At 43.3% G+C, this 13,481-nt stretch overlaps 2 protein-coding genes across 4 annotated transcripts in view; one reads left to right on the forward strand and one right to left on the reverse strand.

The window, feature by feature from the left end:
* Window positions 1–11,964, reverse strand: part of kiaa1328 (KIAA1328 ortholog) — a 358,800-nt gene extending 346,836 nt beyond the window's left edge. For 2 of the 3 annotated variants that reach the window (XM_070868053.1, XM_070868042.1), the window contains exon 1: window positions 11,894–11,950. In XM_070868053.1, coding sequence (XP_070724154.1) covers window positions 11,894–11,942 — 49 coding nt within the window. In that variant the 5' untranslated portion in view covers window positions 11,943–11,950. Of the gene's footprint in view, window positions 1–11,893 lie in introns of all 3 variants that reach the window. The other variant, XM_070868047.1, reaches the window with a different exon arrangement.
* A 158-nt stretch (window positions 11,965–12,122) lies between these two features.
* tpgs2 (tubulin polyglutamylase complex subunit 2) overlaps window positions 12,123–13,481 on the forward strand; it is a 71,777-nt gene continuing 70,418 nt past the window's right edge. Inside the window, exon 1 of the mRNA XM_070862470.1 lies at window positions 12,123–12,317. Coding sequence (XP_070718571.1) covers window positions 12,242–12,317 — 76 coding nt within the window. The 5' untranslated portion in view covers window positions 12,123–12,241. The remainder of the gene's footprint in view (window positions 12,318–13,481) is intronic.

Below are 13,481 nucleotides of genomic sequence, written 5' to 3' on the forward strand. Positions count from 1 at the left end.
GCAACAGAATGTTTATAAAAAGGCTCTTCAGTAACATTACACACAACCAACTGTCCTCATCCATGAGGGTCAACTAGGCCAAACTTACTGCAGACATTTTATTTGTTGGGGGGAAGAAGAGCGGAGAAATCTCGCCGACACCAGAAACTGTAAATAGCCCATTTGTATTTTCAATAGATCACTGTAATTATTCACTCCTGTCGTAACATACATTAAATGCTCCAAATTAAGGTATTTCCTGTACATGGAGGCTATGTCCAAAACTGCATTTTTCTCATGTCCTAGACTCGCCCACCAGCAGAAAACATTTCTCTCTATTTTATCCCATCAATTTCTTTCAAATTCCCCAAAACATCAACAAAATCACCCCTGATCTTTCTATATTCCAGGGAATACAAGCTTAGTTTATCTAATCTTTGAATCATAAAATGATAGAGCACAGAAGGAGGCCATTCAGCACATCATGCCAGTGCCAACTCTTTGGTAGAGCTAGCCAACTCCCCTATTCTTTCCCCATAAGCCTTATAAATCTTTTCCCTTCAAGTATTTGTCCAATTCCAATTTAAAAGTTATATTGAATCTGCTTCCACTACCCTTTCAGTGCAGTGCATTCCAGATCATAACTCGCTGTGCAACAAAAAATGTTTCATGTGATCTCTGGCTCTTTTACCAATCAGCTTAAATCCATGCCCTCCTGCTAACAATCCTTCTGCCACTGAAAAAAGTTTCTCCTTATTTACTCCGTCAAAACCATTCCTGATTTTGAACACCTCTATCAAATCTCTTTGTAACCTTCTCTGCTCTAAGGAGAACAACCCCAGCTTCTCCAACCTCTCCTCATAACTGAAGTCCTTCATCCCTGGTAACAGCCTAGTAAATCTCTTCTGCACCATCTCCGAAGTTTTGACATCCTTCTTAAAGTGTGCTACCAGAATTGAACACAATACTCCAGCTGGGGCTTAACCAATGTTTTATAGTGGTTTAGCATAACTTCTTGTTTATGTACTTTATTTCTCTCAATAATACCAAGGATCCCTTAGGCTTTTTAACAGCCTTCTCAACTTATCCTGCCACCTTCAAGGATTTGTGTACATACACCTCCAGGTCTCTCTGTTCCTGCACCCTCTTTAAAATTGTACCATTTAGTTTGTATTGCCTCTCCTCATTCAAAATGTATCACTTCACACTTTTCTGCATTAAATTTCATCAGCCACGTGTCTACGTTCTCCTGAAGTCTGTTACTGCAAATTTTGAAATTATGCCCTTTATTCCCAAGTCCAGGTCATGAATAGATATAAAAAAAAACAGTGGTCCCAATACCAATCCCTAGGGAACACCACTGTATACTTTCCTCCATCTGAAAAACAAATGTTCACCACAGCTCTCTGCTTTCTGTCCCTTAGTCAATTCTGTATCCATGCTGCCACTGTCCCTTAAATCCCATGTGATTTAATTTTGCTAACAAGTCTATTATGTGGTACTTTATCAAATGCCTTTTGAAAGACAATATATACCACATCAACCGCACTACCCTCATCAACCTTCTCCATTACTTCATTAAAGAACACAATCAAGTTAGGCAAACACGATTTACTTTAACAAATCTAAGCTGACTTTCATTTATTCCACCCTTACTTCCCTTAGTAACCCAGGATGCATCCCATCTGGACTGGGAGACTTTTCGACTTTGAGCACCGCCAACCTTTTAAGTACCTCCTCTTTATCTATTTTTATCCTATCCAATATCGCTACTGCCTCCTCCTTTACTGCTGCATTGGCAGCATCCTCTTCTCTAGTGATGCAAAATACTCATTTAGTAACTCAGCCTCCACAAGAATATCTCCTTTTTGATCCCTAATCGGCCCCACCCTTCCTTTGACTTGCCTTTTATTATTTATGTGTTCTAATAGTCTTTTGGGTTCCCTTTTATGTTAGCCGCTGATTTATTCTCATACTCTCTCTTTGCCCCTCATTCCTTTTTTAGATCTCCTCTGTACTTTCTATATTCAGATTGGTTCTCTACTGTATTGTGAGCCTTACATTTGTCAATAGAGTCTTTTTCTGTCTCATTTTAACCTCTATCCAGGGAGCTCTAGCTTTGGATGCTTTTCCTTTCCCTGTAATAAGAATGTGTCTACTCTGTACCCAAACCATCTCTTCTTTGAAGGCCTATGTTTTGCCTACCAATGTTTGATTCCAATCCACCTGAGCCAGATCCCTTTTCAACTCAGTGAAATTAGCCCTGCCCCAGTTAACTATTTTTATGCTCAACTGTTCCTCGTCCTTTTCCATAACTATTCTAAACCTGATACCTGTATTATGATCACTGTTTCCCAAATGCTCTCCTACCGAAACATGCGTCGCTTGCCCCATTTCTTTCCCCAGAACTAGATCCAGCACTGCTTCTTTCCTTGTTGGATTGGAAACATACCGATCAAGCATACTGTTGTACACATTTTAGGAATTCCTCCCCCTTTTTCCCCTTTACACTGTTACAATCCCAGTCTATATTAGGATAATTGAAGCCCCCATTGTCACTACTCTATAGTTCTTGCATCTTTCTGTAATTTGCTTGCAAATTTGCTCCTCCATCTCCTTCCCGCTATTTGGTGGCCTATAGTACATTCCCAGTTTTGTAATAGCTCCTTTATTGTTCCTTAATTCTAATTAAATAGATTCTGTCTTTGACCCCTCACATACATCATCGCTCTCCAGTGCTATAATAGTTTCTTTGATCAATACTGTCAGCCCCCGCCATTTTTTCTTCCCTCTTTCCTGAATACCTTGTAGCCAGGAATATTAAGTTCCCAATCCTGTCCTTTTTTGAGACAGGTCTCTGTTATTGCCGCTATCTCATAGTCCCACATGGCAACTTGTGCCTGCGGCTCACCAACCTGATTAACCACGTTACATGCATTTACGCACATGCGCTCCAAACCCATCTTAGACTACCTTGCATTTCACCTCAGTCCGATCTCTATTTCCGAACTATTCTTTACTCTAGTGCATTTTGTCTCTCTCAGTTCTCGGTGCACCTTTTTCTCCCCTCTAATGTTTCATCCTGGTGCCCATCGCTCCTCATAATCTAAGCCTTGGAGCACTGGTAACATTCTGGTTAATCTGTGCTGCATTTCTTCCAAGGCCAATATGTCCTTTCTATGGTGTGGTATCCAGAACTGTAAAAAGAAAGGACTTGCATTTATATAGCCTTTCGTGTCCTAAAGCGATTTACAGCCAATTAATTACTTTTGAAGTACAGTCACTCTTGTAATGTCGGAAACGCGGCAGCCAATTCGCACACAGCAAGCTCCCACAAACAGCAATGCGATAATGATGTCAATTGAAGGATAAATATTGGCCAGGATACCAGGGATAGCTACCCTGCAGCAAGCAGTTAGGAAGGCAAATGGTATGTTGGCCTTCATTCCAAGAGGATTTGAGTACAGGAGCAAGGATGAAGGCCGATAAATCCCCAGGACCTGATGGGACTGCATCCCAGAGTACTTAAGGAGGTGGCCTTGGAAATAGCGGATGCATTGACAGTCATTTTCCAACATTCCATTGACTCTGGATCAGTTCCTATAGAGTGGAGGGTAGCCAATGTAACCCCACTTTTTAAAAAAGGAGGGAGAGAGAAAACAGGGAATTATAGACCGGTCAGCCTGACATCGGTAGTGGGTAAAATGATGGAATCAATTATTAAGGATGTCATAGCAGTGCATTTGGAAAGAGGTGACATGATAGGTCCAAGTCAGCATGGATTTGTGAAAGGGAAATCATGCTTGACAAATCTTCTGGAATTTTTTGAGGATGTTTCCAGTAGAGTGGACAAGGGAGAACCAGTTGATGTGGTATATTTGGACTTTCAGAAGGCGTTCGACAAGGTCCCACACAAGAGATTGATGTGCAAAGTTAGAGCACATGGGATTGGGGGTAGTGTGCTGACATGGATTGAGAACTGGTTGTCAGACAGGAAGCAAAGAGTAGGAGTAAATGGGTACTTTTCAGAATGGCAGGCAGTGACTAGTGGGGTACCGCAAGGTTCTGTGCTGGGGCGCCAGCTGTTTACACTGTACATTAATGATTTAGATGAGGGGATTAAATGTAGTATCTCCAAATTTGCGGATGACACTAAGTTGGGTGGCAGTGTGAGCTGCGAGGAAGATGCTGTGAGGCTGCAGAGCGACTTGGATAAGTTAGGTGAGTGGGCAAATGCATGGCAGATGAAGTATAATGTGGATAAATGTGAGGTTATCCACTTTGGTGGTAAAAACAGAGAGACAGACTATTATCTGAATGGTGACAGATTAGGAAAAGGGGAGGTGCAAAGAGACCTGGGTGTCATGGTACATCAGTCATTGAAGGTTGGCATGCAGGTGCAGCAGGCGGTTAAGAAAGCAAATGGCATGTTGGCCTTCATAGCAAGGGGATTTGAGTACAGGGGCAGGGAGGTGTTGCTACAGTTGTACAGGGCATTGGTGAGGCCACACCTGGAGTATTGTGTACAGTTTTGGTCTCCTAACCTGAGGAAGGACATTCTTGCTATTGAGGGAGTGCAGCGAAGGTTCACCAGACTGATTCCCGGGATGGCGGGACTGACCTATCAAGAAAGACTGGATCAACTGGGCTTGTATTCACTGGAGTTCAGAAGAATGAGAGGGGACCTCATAGAAACATTTAAAATTCTGACGGGGTTAGACAGGTTAGATGCAGGAAGAATGTTCCCAATGTTGGGGAAGTCCAGAACCAGAGGTCACAGTCTAAGGATAAGGGGTAAGCCATTTAGGACCGAGATGCGGAGGAACTTCTTCACCCAGAGAGTGGTGAACCTGTGGAATTCTCTACCACAGAAAGTTGTTGAGGCCAATTCACTAAATATATTCAAAAAGGAGTTAGATGAGGTCCTTACTACTAGGGGGATCAAGGGGTATGGCGAGAAAGCAGGAATGGGGTACTGAAGTTGAATGTTCAGCCATGAACTCATTGAATGGCGGTGCAGGCTAGAAGGGCCGAATGGCCTACTCCTGCACCTATTTTCTATGTTTCTATGGCGGAACTGTCGTATGAGGAGAGATTGGGTCGACTGGGCCTGTATTCACTGGAGTTTTGAAGAATGAGTGGGGATCTCATTGAAACATGTAAAATTCTGACTGGGTTGGATAGAATGGATGCGGGGAGGATGTTTCCCCTGGCTGGGAAGTCTAGAACAAGGGGTCACAGTCTCAGGATACGGGGTAGGAAATTTAGGACCGAGATGAGGAGAAATTTTTTCACTCAGAGGTTGGTAAACCTGTGGAATTCTCTACCACAAAAGGCTGTGGAGGCCAAGTCACTGAATTTATTTAAGAGGGAGATAGATAGATTTCTAGAAACAAAAGGCATCAAGGTGTATGGGGGAAAAGCGGGAATATGGTCTTGAGATAGAGGATCAGCCATGATCATATCGAATGGCGGAGCAGACTCGAAGGGCCGAATGGCCTACTATTGCTCCTATTTTCTATGTTTCTGCTCTTCTTCGAAATAGTGTCATGGAATCTTTTACATTCACATGAGACAGCAGACGGGGCCTCAGTTTAACATCTCATCCGAAAGATGGCACCTCCAACAGTGCAGCACTCCCTCAGTACTACATTTGAGTGTCAGCCTAGATAAGTGGTTTTCAAACTGGGGTCCGTAGAGACTTTCCAAAAGGTCCGTGAAAAAAACCCAGGCATTGACTCGGGCTCTGGAGGCACGGCAGGCGATGGCGGAGGAGCAGGATCTGGAGCGGCAGGTCGAGGCTGAGTACGAAATCAAGGATGATGATGAGCTTGATGAATCCCTCACAGAAAGACTATGAAGTTTGAAGGAGATTTTCCCCAAGGGCATGCGAAACGTCTCCGGGCTTGCCGCAGACTGTTCAGTGACGTTGCCCACGAAATTCTAGTTTCACCCGATCAGCTCTGTTGGTGGGAACCATGTCCTTCATGACCCTGGTCCTTCCGGTGGTTGAAACTGAGAAACTACAACTAGAACAGCAGCAAATCCAGCGAGAGACAGATCCTGCTGGGTCCGAACATGGGAATGTCTGGTGGCATGCTGGGAATGCTGCCACCGCCAGTTCCAGGGAATATATAATGGATCAGATGCCCCGAGTGGGAACTGATGGTTGGGGGGGGGTAAGGGATTCATGTACTTTGGGGGACTAATTTGACAAGTCTCTGGAGTGGGACTTGAACCCATGACCTTCTGACTCAGAGAAGAGTGCTACCCACTGAACCACAGCTGAACCAAAACTGTACACAGTACTCCAAATGTGATCCAACCAGGGCTTTGGATAGCTGTGGTAAAACTTCATCCCTTTATATTCTAGCTCACTGGATATAAATGCTAACATTCCATTAGCCTTTTTGATTATTTTTTGTACCCGTCCACTGCATTTTAATGATTTGTGTATGTAGACCCCTAAATTTATTTGGACCTCCACTGTTCCTAGCTTTTCACCGTTTAAAAAATACTTGGATCTATCCTTTTCTGATCCAAAATGGATGACCTCACATTTACCTGCATTGAAATCCATCTGCCACAGTTTTGCCCACTCACTTCATTTATCAATGTCTCTTTGTAATTTTATGCTCCCCTATACACTACTATGCCAGCGATCTTTGTGCTTTTGGCAAACTTGGATATATGGCTCTCTATTGTTATGCAAGTCATTCATAAGTAGTGAATTGTTGAGGCCCCACAGATCCTTCTGGGACACCACTAGTCACTTCCAGCACATACTGCCAATGTATTTCAGAGGTTGATGACTCTACAAAAACTATTTCTTCCTAGCATCTAAACTGTTTTCTTATTTTGTATTGATACCCACCCCCACATCAAGCTCAAATAACCTATTCACTTGAACAGAATCTATGCTGAAGCCCTCATATCTCTTCAAAGTCTACATTCCTCCAATGAAAGAGCCTTAGTTCCTTGAGCTGTCCTGATAACTAACGTGCCCAAAGATTTGCTATCAATCTACTGGTCGTCCTCTGAATGTTCTCAGGGCATTGATATCCTCAATCCTGTGAGGGAAACAAAACTGTTAACTGAATTCTAAACGCACCATACCAAGGTTTAGTACAAGGCCAGTATTGTATTTCTATTTTTGTATTTATCTGTCCCAGTTATATATCCCGACATATTTCTCTACAGCCTTGCAGCACTGGTCATGAACCATGACCCCCAGGTCTCGAACTATGACCCCCAGGTCCGCTGATTTCGCTGCCTTCAAAAGGTAACCCTGCACGGTATACACGTTTGGATATTTGCACACCAGAACTCACTCTCCCACATATACAACCAGTTTGCAAGTTTATTTATTTTGTCTAAAGTCCTAACTCCTACACGCACCTTAGTGTCATCCGAAAACTTAACAATCGTACCACCGATGCTATCATCCAAATTATTAATATCGTGAAGAACGAGGGTCCCAACATAGGACCGCATTGAACACAATTTTACTTAACATTCATCCGTGCAAATGATGTTTGCTTTTAGAAATTAAGATACACAACTAGCAAGAATCTCTACAAATTCCTTATAGTAATTTTCAAAACACTGATTTCAAAATCATAATTTATATAATTTTCAAGTTCCAGCTTGCTTTCCTTTATAAATATAACCACGACATGGGTCTCATTTATGTTAGCCTATCATCATCATCATAGGCAGTCCTTCGGAATCGAGGAAGACTTGCTTCCACTCTTAGCATGAGTTCTTAGGTGGCTGTACAGTCCAATATGAGAACCACAGTCTCTGTCATAGGTGGGACAGATAGTCGTTGAGGGAAAGGGTGGGCAGGGAGCCTGGTTTGCCGCACGCTCCTTCCGCTGCCTGCGCTTGATTTCTGCATGCTCTCGGCGACGATACTCGAGGAGCTCAGCGCCCTCCCGAATGCACTTCCTCCACTTAGGGCAGTCTATGACCAAGGACTCCCAGGTGTCAGTGGGGATATTGCACTTCATCAGGGAGGCTTTGAGGGTGTCCTTGTAATGTTTCCTCTGCCCGCCTTTGGCTCATAGAAACATGGAAAATAGGTGCAGGAGTAAGCCATTCGGCCCTTCGAGCCTGCATCACCATTCAATAAGATCATGGCTGATCATTCACCTCAGTACCCCTTGCCTGCTTTCTCTCCATACCCCTTGATCCCTTTAGCGGTCAGGGCCATATCTAACTCCCTCTGGAATATATCTAACGAACTGGCATCAACAACTCTCTGCAGTACAGAATTCCAGAGGTTAACAACTCTCTGAGTGAAGAAGTTTCTCCTCATCTCGGTCCTAAATGGCTTACCCCTTATCCTTAGACTGTGACCCCTGGTTCTGGACTTCCCCAACATCGGGAACATTCTTCCTGCACCTAACCTGTCCAATCCCATCAGAATTTTATATGTTTCTATGAGATCCCATCTCATTCTTCTAAATTCTGAATATAAGCCTAGTCGATCCAGTCTTTCTTCATATGTCAGTCCTGCCATCCCATCGCTGCACTCCCTCAATAAGCAAAAACGTCCTTCCTCAAATTAGGAGACCAAAACTGAACACAATATTCCAGGTGAGACCTCACCAAGGCTCTGTACATGCATTAAGACCTCCCTGCTCTTATACTCAAATCCCCTAGCTACGAAGGCCAACATGCCATTTGCCTTCTTCACCCCCTGCTGTACCTGCCTGCCAACTTTCAATGACTGATGTACCATGACACCCAGTTCTCGTTGCACCTCCTTTTCCTAATCTGTCACCATTCAGATAATATTCTGCCTTCTGAATGCACTATACAAGCAATGAGACCACATTCCCATCCTTCCACAATACGCTCCTTAAAACCTACCTATTTGACCAAGCTTTTGGTCATCTGCGCTAATTTCTACTTATGCGGCTCGGTGTCAAAATGTTTTATCTTATAATACTCCTGTGAAGCATCTTAGGACGTTTCACTAAGTTAAAGGCGCTATATTAATACAAGTTGTTGTTGTATTGCTCCAAAGTTAGCAGCGAACGGTAACACAAGTCAATTTTACAATATAATTCTGATGATTCTGATGCACTACACAACCAGTTAGACCGCATTCCCATCCTTCCACAATACCAGCCATGGTCACTGTGTTAGGCAAGCAAGACAATTAACATACTTCTCGAGATAAATTCGCCTTTGCGTACCGGCAGGAATGAGCATGATCCCCAAAGTTCCCGTTAATTTCTCTGGGTGTGCCGCCCCTTTAAGGGGATGGGCAGCCCATTCCAAATACTGTGGCTGCGCGTTTTCTCCCATTGAAAAGCCGCCGAGGCTCAGAGCACTGACCAGCTCCGCAACTTAAGGGAACACTGGGGAGCTCCCAATCTCAATCAGGAACTACAGTCGCTTCGGGTGTGTACAACGGCGAGTTCCGGGTTTAGGCGCGCAAAGCGCATTGCACTGAAACCCGGCACTTGCGGACTGTCAATATTTCATTTGGTATTCCAACGCATCCCCGAGAGAAGGGCCTCCGTGGGCGGGGATTTGGGCTATTTGCCCCACTCCTGCCCAGCGAATGTCCTTCAAACTCTTATGCCTGGTAAAAGCAAGCGTAAAGCGTGCTTTTACCAGCGTAAGAGTTTTACAAGATAGAAAAATAAAATGTTATCAATAATTTTTCTGTTAAAAATCCTGTCCATTAAGGTAAGTTCATTTTTACCCCTATTAAAAGTTTAAAAAATAATTTTTGTCAAAAACATTTAATTAAATTCAATTTCAATTAATTTTAAATATGTGAAGTGTTTTTCTTACTTATTTAAAATGTGTGTGTGTTTTTCAGGGTATCCCCTCACAGAAACAGCGATCTCCGTACAAACGGAACTTGCCATTACTGTGAATGGGGATACTCCATTTTCATTGGTTGGTCCGGCTTATGGGATGCCAGGCCGCACACACGCTCCTCGGACAGGTGGGCCCCTAGTGGAGGTCTCGGAGCGCAAGTGTTCATTCCTCGGAACCACCGGGTACTTCCGTAAATATTTGTGTGGTCGGAGGCCTCCTGTCCGCACGAAGCCTCCGACTGCAATTTCACAGCCCATGCGTCCAACATCCCAGCGATGAAGATTACGCACCTTAAAATTGCCCTTCTGCTTTCCAAGTAAACATAACATAAGAATTAGGAGCAGATCTGATCTGAGCCTCAACTCCACGTCATTGCCCGCTCCCCATAACGCTGGACTCCCTTATCGTTCAAAATTGTTCAAACAGTTGTTTTACAATCAGCTTTTGGATAAGCTCTAATCAACGCTCATAAAACTCGATACCCTTTCCACACATCATTTAACACGAGTTCCTAGATAAAGCCCGGTTCTCCTCTCTTTCCCCTCTCTGCTCCCCGTTCCTGCAATTCTAGAATTGGGTTTAAACCTCGGAGGAGAGAGAGAAGGTGAGAAGAGAAGAAAAATGATTAAAAACAAAATAACACTGCGAGAACCAGGGGCAAGGGGATGAAATTTAAAAGAAATTAAATCAATTTTTTAAAATCCGTTTACGAGATCAAGATTAACAACAAACGAGGCCATGAGGACAAGAGAGAGCGTTATACCTTCTAAAGGCCATAGCTCGTTTGCCGTGGACGAGTACCAAGTAGAGCGCTTGCTTTGGGAGTCTCGTGTCTGGCATGCGAACTATGTGGCCTGCCCAGCAGAGCTGATCAAGTGTGGTCCGTGCTTCAATGCTGGGGATGTTGGCCTGGACGAGAACGCTAATGTTTGTGCGCCTGTCCTCCCAGGGGATTTGCAGGATCTTGCGGAGACATCGTTGGTGGTATTTCTCCAGCGACTTGACGTGTCTACTGTACATGGATCACGTCTCTGAGCCCATAAAGGAGGGTGGGTATTACTACTCCTCTGTAGACCATGAGCTTGGTGACAGTTTTGAGGGGCTGATCTTCAAACACTCTTTTCCTCAGGCGGCCGAAGGCTGCACTGGCACGCTGGAGGCGGTGTTGGATCTCATCATCAATGCCTGCTCTTGTTGATAGAAGGCTCCCGAGATAGGGGAAGTGGTCCACATTGTCCAGGGCCACGCCGTGGATCTTGATGGTTGGGGGGAGGGGGGCAGTGCTGTGCTTTCCTTTATAAATATAACCATGACAGGGGTATCATTTATGTTAGCCTATATACTAACAGAAGCTACATTTCAAAAGTATTTAATCAGGATGTTCAGAAATCATGAAAGGGACCCCAGAATTTACTACAATTATATATGCAAGTTTTTATTTTGTTGCAATTATTTTGATAGAGGTGATGAATCTTTGGTTTCTTATTCCCATCCTAAGCAATTTCTAATACATTCAGAAACCTATAACCATGGGAGACTCTAACTGAATGGAAGTAAAGCACAGGTTTCTCAGCACTACATGCCAGTACACTAATGCTCCACCTTACTAGCGTCACTCTGTTGCTCTACTACATTAATAAGACTTTTGGGGTTTATTGTTACTTGGAAAAATGGAGTCGGTGTATGTTTCTTTTGTAACTCAGTATTTTGAATTTCTAGCATATTGAAGGAAGGGATTACATACAAAACTTATCTAAATAATCGCAGTCTATAAATCCATTATCTAAAAGTAAAAAATATTTATCTTCAACAGATTTATAATTTTCTTCAGCAAGTTTGAAACAATATTATCACAGGTCTAGAAACAATGACGCACGTAAGTTCCCATTATTTTATCCAAAGACTATAATCATCAGATCAGATGAGTAATACGCTAGTTGTCAAGTGTCATCCATAAAGACTGAATTTCAAAACACGATGCAGTACTCGTTATTCTGTTTTTCAAACATTGACTGACAGCCACCCCTAAAAATATGTTTTGTTTTTTAAAAATAAAACACAAAAAGGATACGATCTTTACTCCAGAAAGCTTCACTCACCAAATCCCCAGCCTTCGCCATCTTAAACAACCGCCACTCCCATCATGCACTGCCAGCCGCGATCGGCCCGCCCTGGGGTCTAGGTGACGTCTTGCGCTGCCCCTCCCTCCCTCGTTAAAGTGCGCTGCGGGAGAGGAAAAAACTACAGCGCCCAGAGTGCTTTGCGCTTGACGCATTCTCTGCGTACAGGGAGCGAGCCGACGATAAGGAGACGGGGAAGGTCGCTCTGCTTGCTATATGTGGAGATTATATTGTTAATAATTTTATGCGTGTACACAGTGAGCGAAATTTATTTTGCTTGTCGGAAAGAAGCCTGGGCCATGATGGAAGACTGTAAAACGGCGAATATGAAGGACTTGGTAGACCGGCTGACTTTAGGTGTAACCAGGATATTAGGTGAGCGGAGGGCAGTTACGGTTACCATGGAAATTAGCAGGTGAACCGGGCTTACCTGTGTGTGAGGCGGGAAGAATCTTGGCTCACATGGTGCTAAGTGTTGAGAAGGCGGTTTTGAGGAAAATTGGGGAGGTGTCCGAACAGAGGAAACTTTAGCAGTGAAATTTATAGTGAGAGATTGTAGACTAATTTTAATATTTTTAGGTTAGATGCATCACCTTACTAGGTGAAGCTTGATATTGCTGAAAATAATAAACATTTGGAGACGTAAACTTTAAACCTGCAATATGTTGGCTTACTCTTCCTTCCAAAGGCATTTGTGAAACTTTGATGCTTAACATGTCTAAATTGTTTTGCAATAGAAATTAGTTATCTAGCTATAACTCTTGACAACTTGATTTAATTTTTTGAGGAGGTAACAAGGAGGATTGATGAGGGTAGCGAATTTGATGTAATCTATTTGGATTTTAGCAAGGCTTTTGACAAGGGCCTTCATGCCAGACTAGTCAGAAAAGTAAAACTCCATGGGATCCAAGGGAAAGTGGCAAGTTGGATTCAAAATTGGCACAGTGGCAGGAAGCAAAGGGTAATGGTTGATGGATGTTTTTGTGATTGGAAAGCTGTTTCCTATGGGGTTCATTGGGGCTCAGTACTAGTAAACATCAATGATTTAGACTTCAATGTAGTGGGCATGATTAAGAAGTTTCTGGATGATACAAAAATTGGCCACATGGTTGATGGTGAGGAAGAAAGCTGTAGACTGCAGGAAGATATCAATGGGCTGGTCAGGTGAACAGAAAAGTGGCAAATTGAATTCAATCCGGAGATGTGTGAGATAATGTAGTTGGGGAGGGCTAACAAGACAAGGAAATACACAATAAATGGTTGGATACTGAAGTGTAGAGGAACAAAAGGGCCTGATGATAAAGGATGACATAAGGACAATAGAGAGAATCTTTGCTCGGAAGATCAGGAAGTAGAACCATCATGGGTGGAGATAACAAGAGGCAGAAAACACTGGTGGGAGGAGTATATAAGCCCCTGTGATATCTTGAGACACAGTAAATATACACATGTGCATAAACACGGTTTCTGGATAAAACTGTATGGCCTTATTGTTATTACATCAGTAGTCCACTAGAGGGCTCTACAACACTTATCCCT

The sequence above is a fragment of the Pristiophorus japonicus genome, chromosome 2, assembly GCF_044704955.1.
Source record: "Pristiophorus japonicus isolate sPriJap1 chromosome 2, sPriJap1.hap1, whole genome shotgun sequence".
Taxonomy (NCBI): domain Eukaryota; kingdom Metazoa; phylum Chordata; class Chondrichthyes; family Pristiophoridae; genus Pristiophorus; species Pristiophorus japonicus.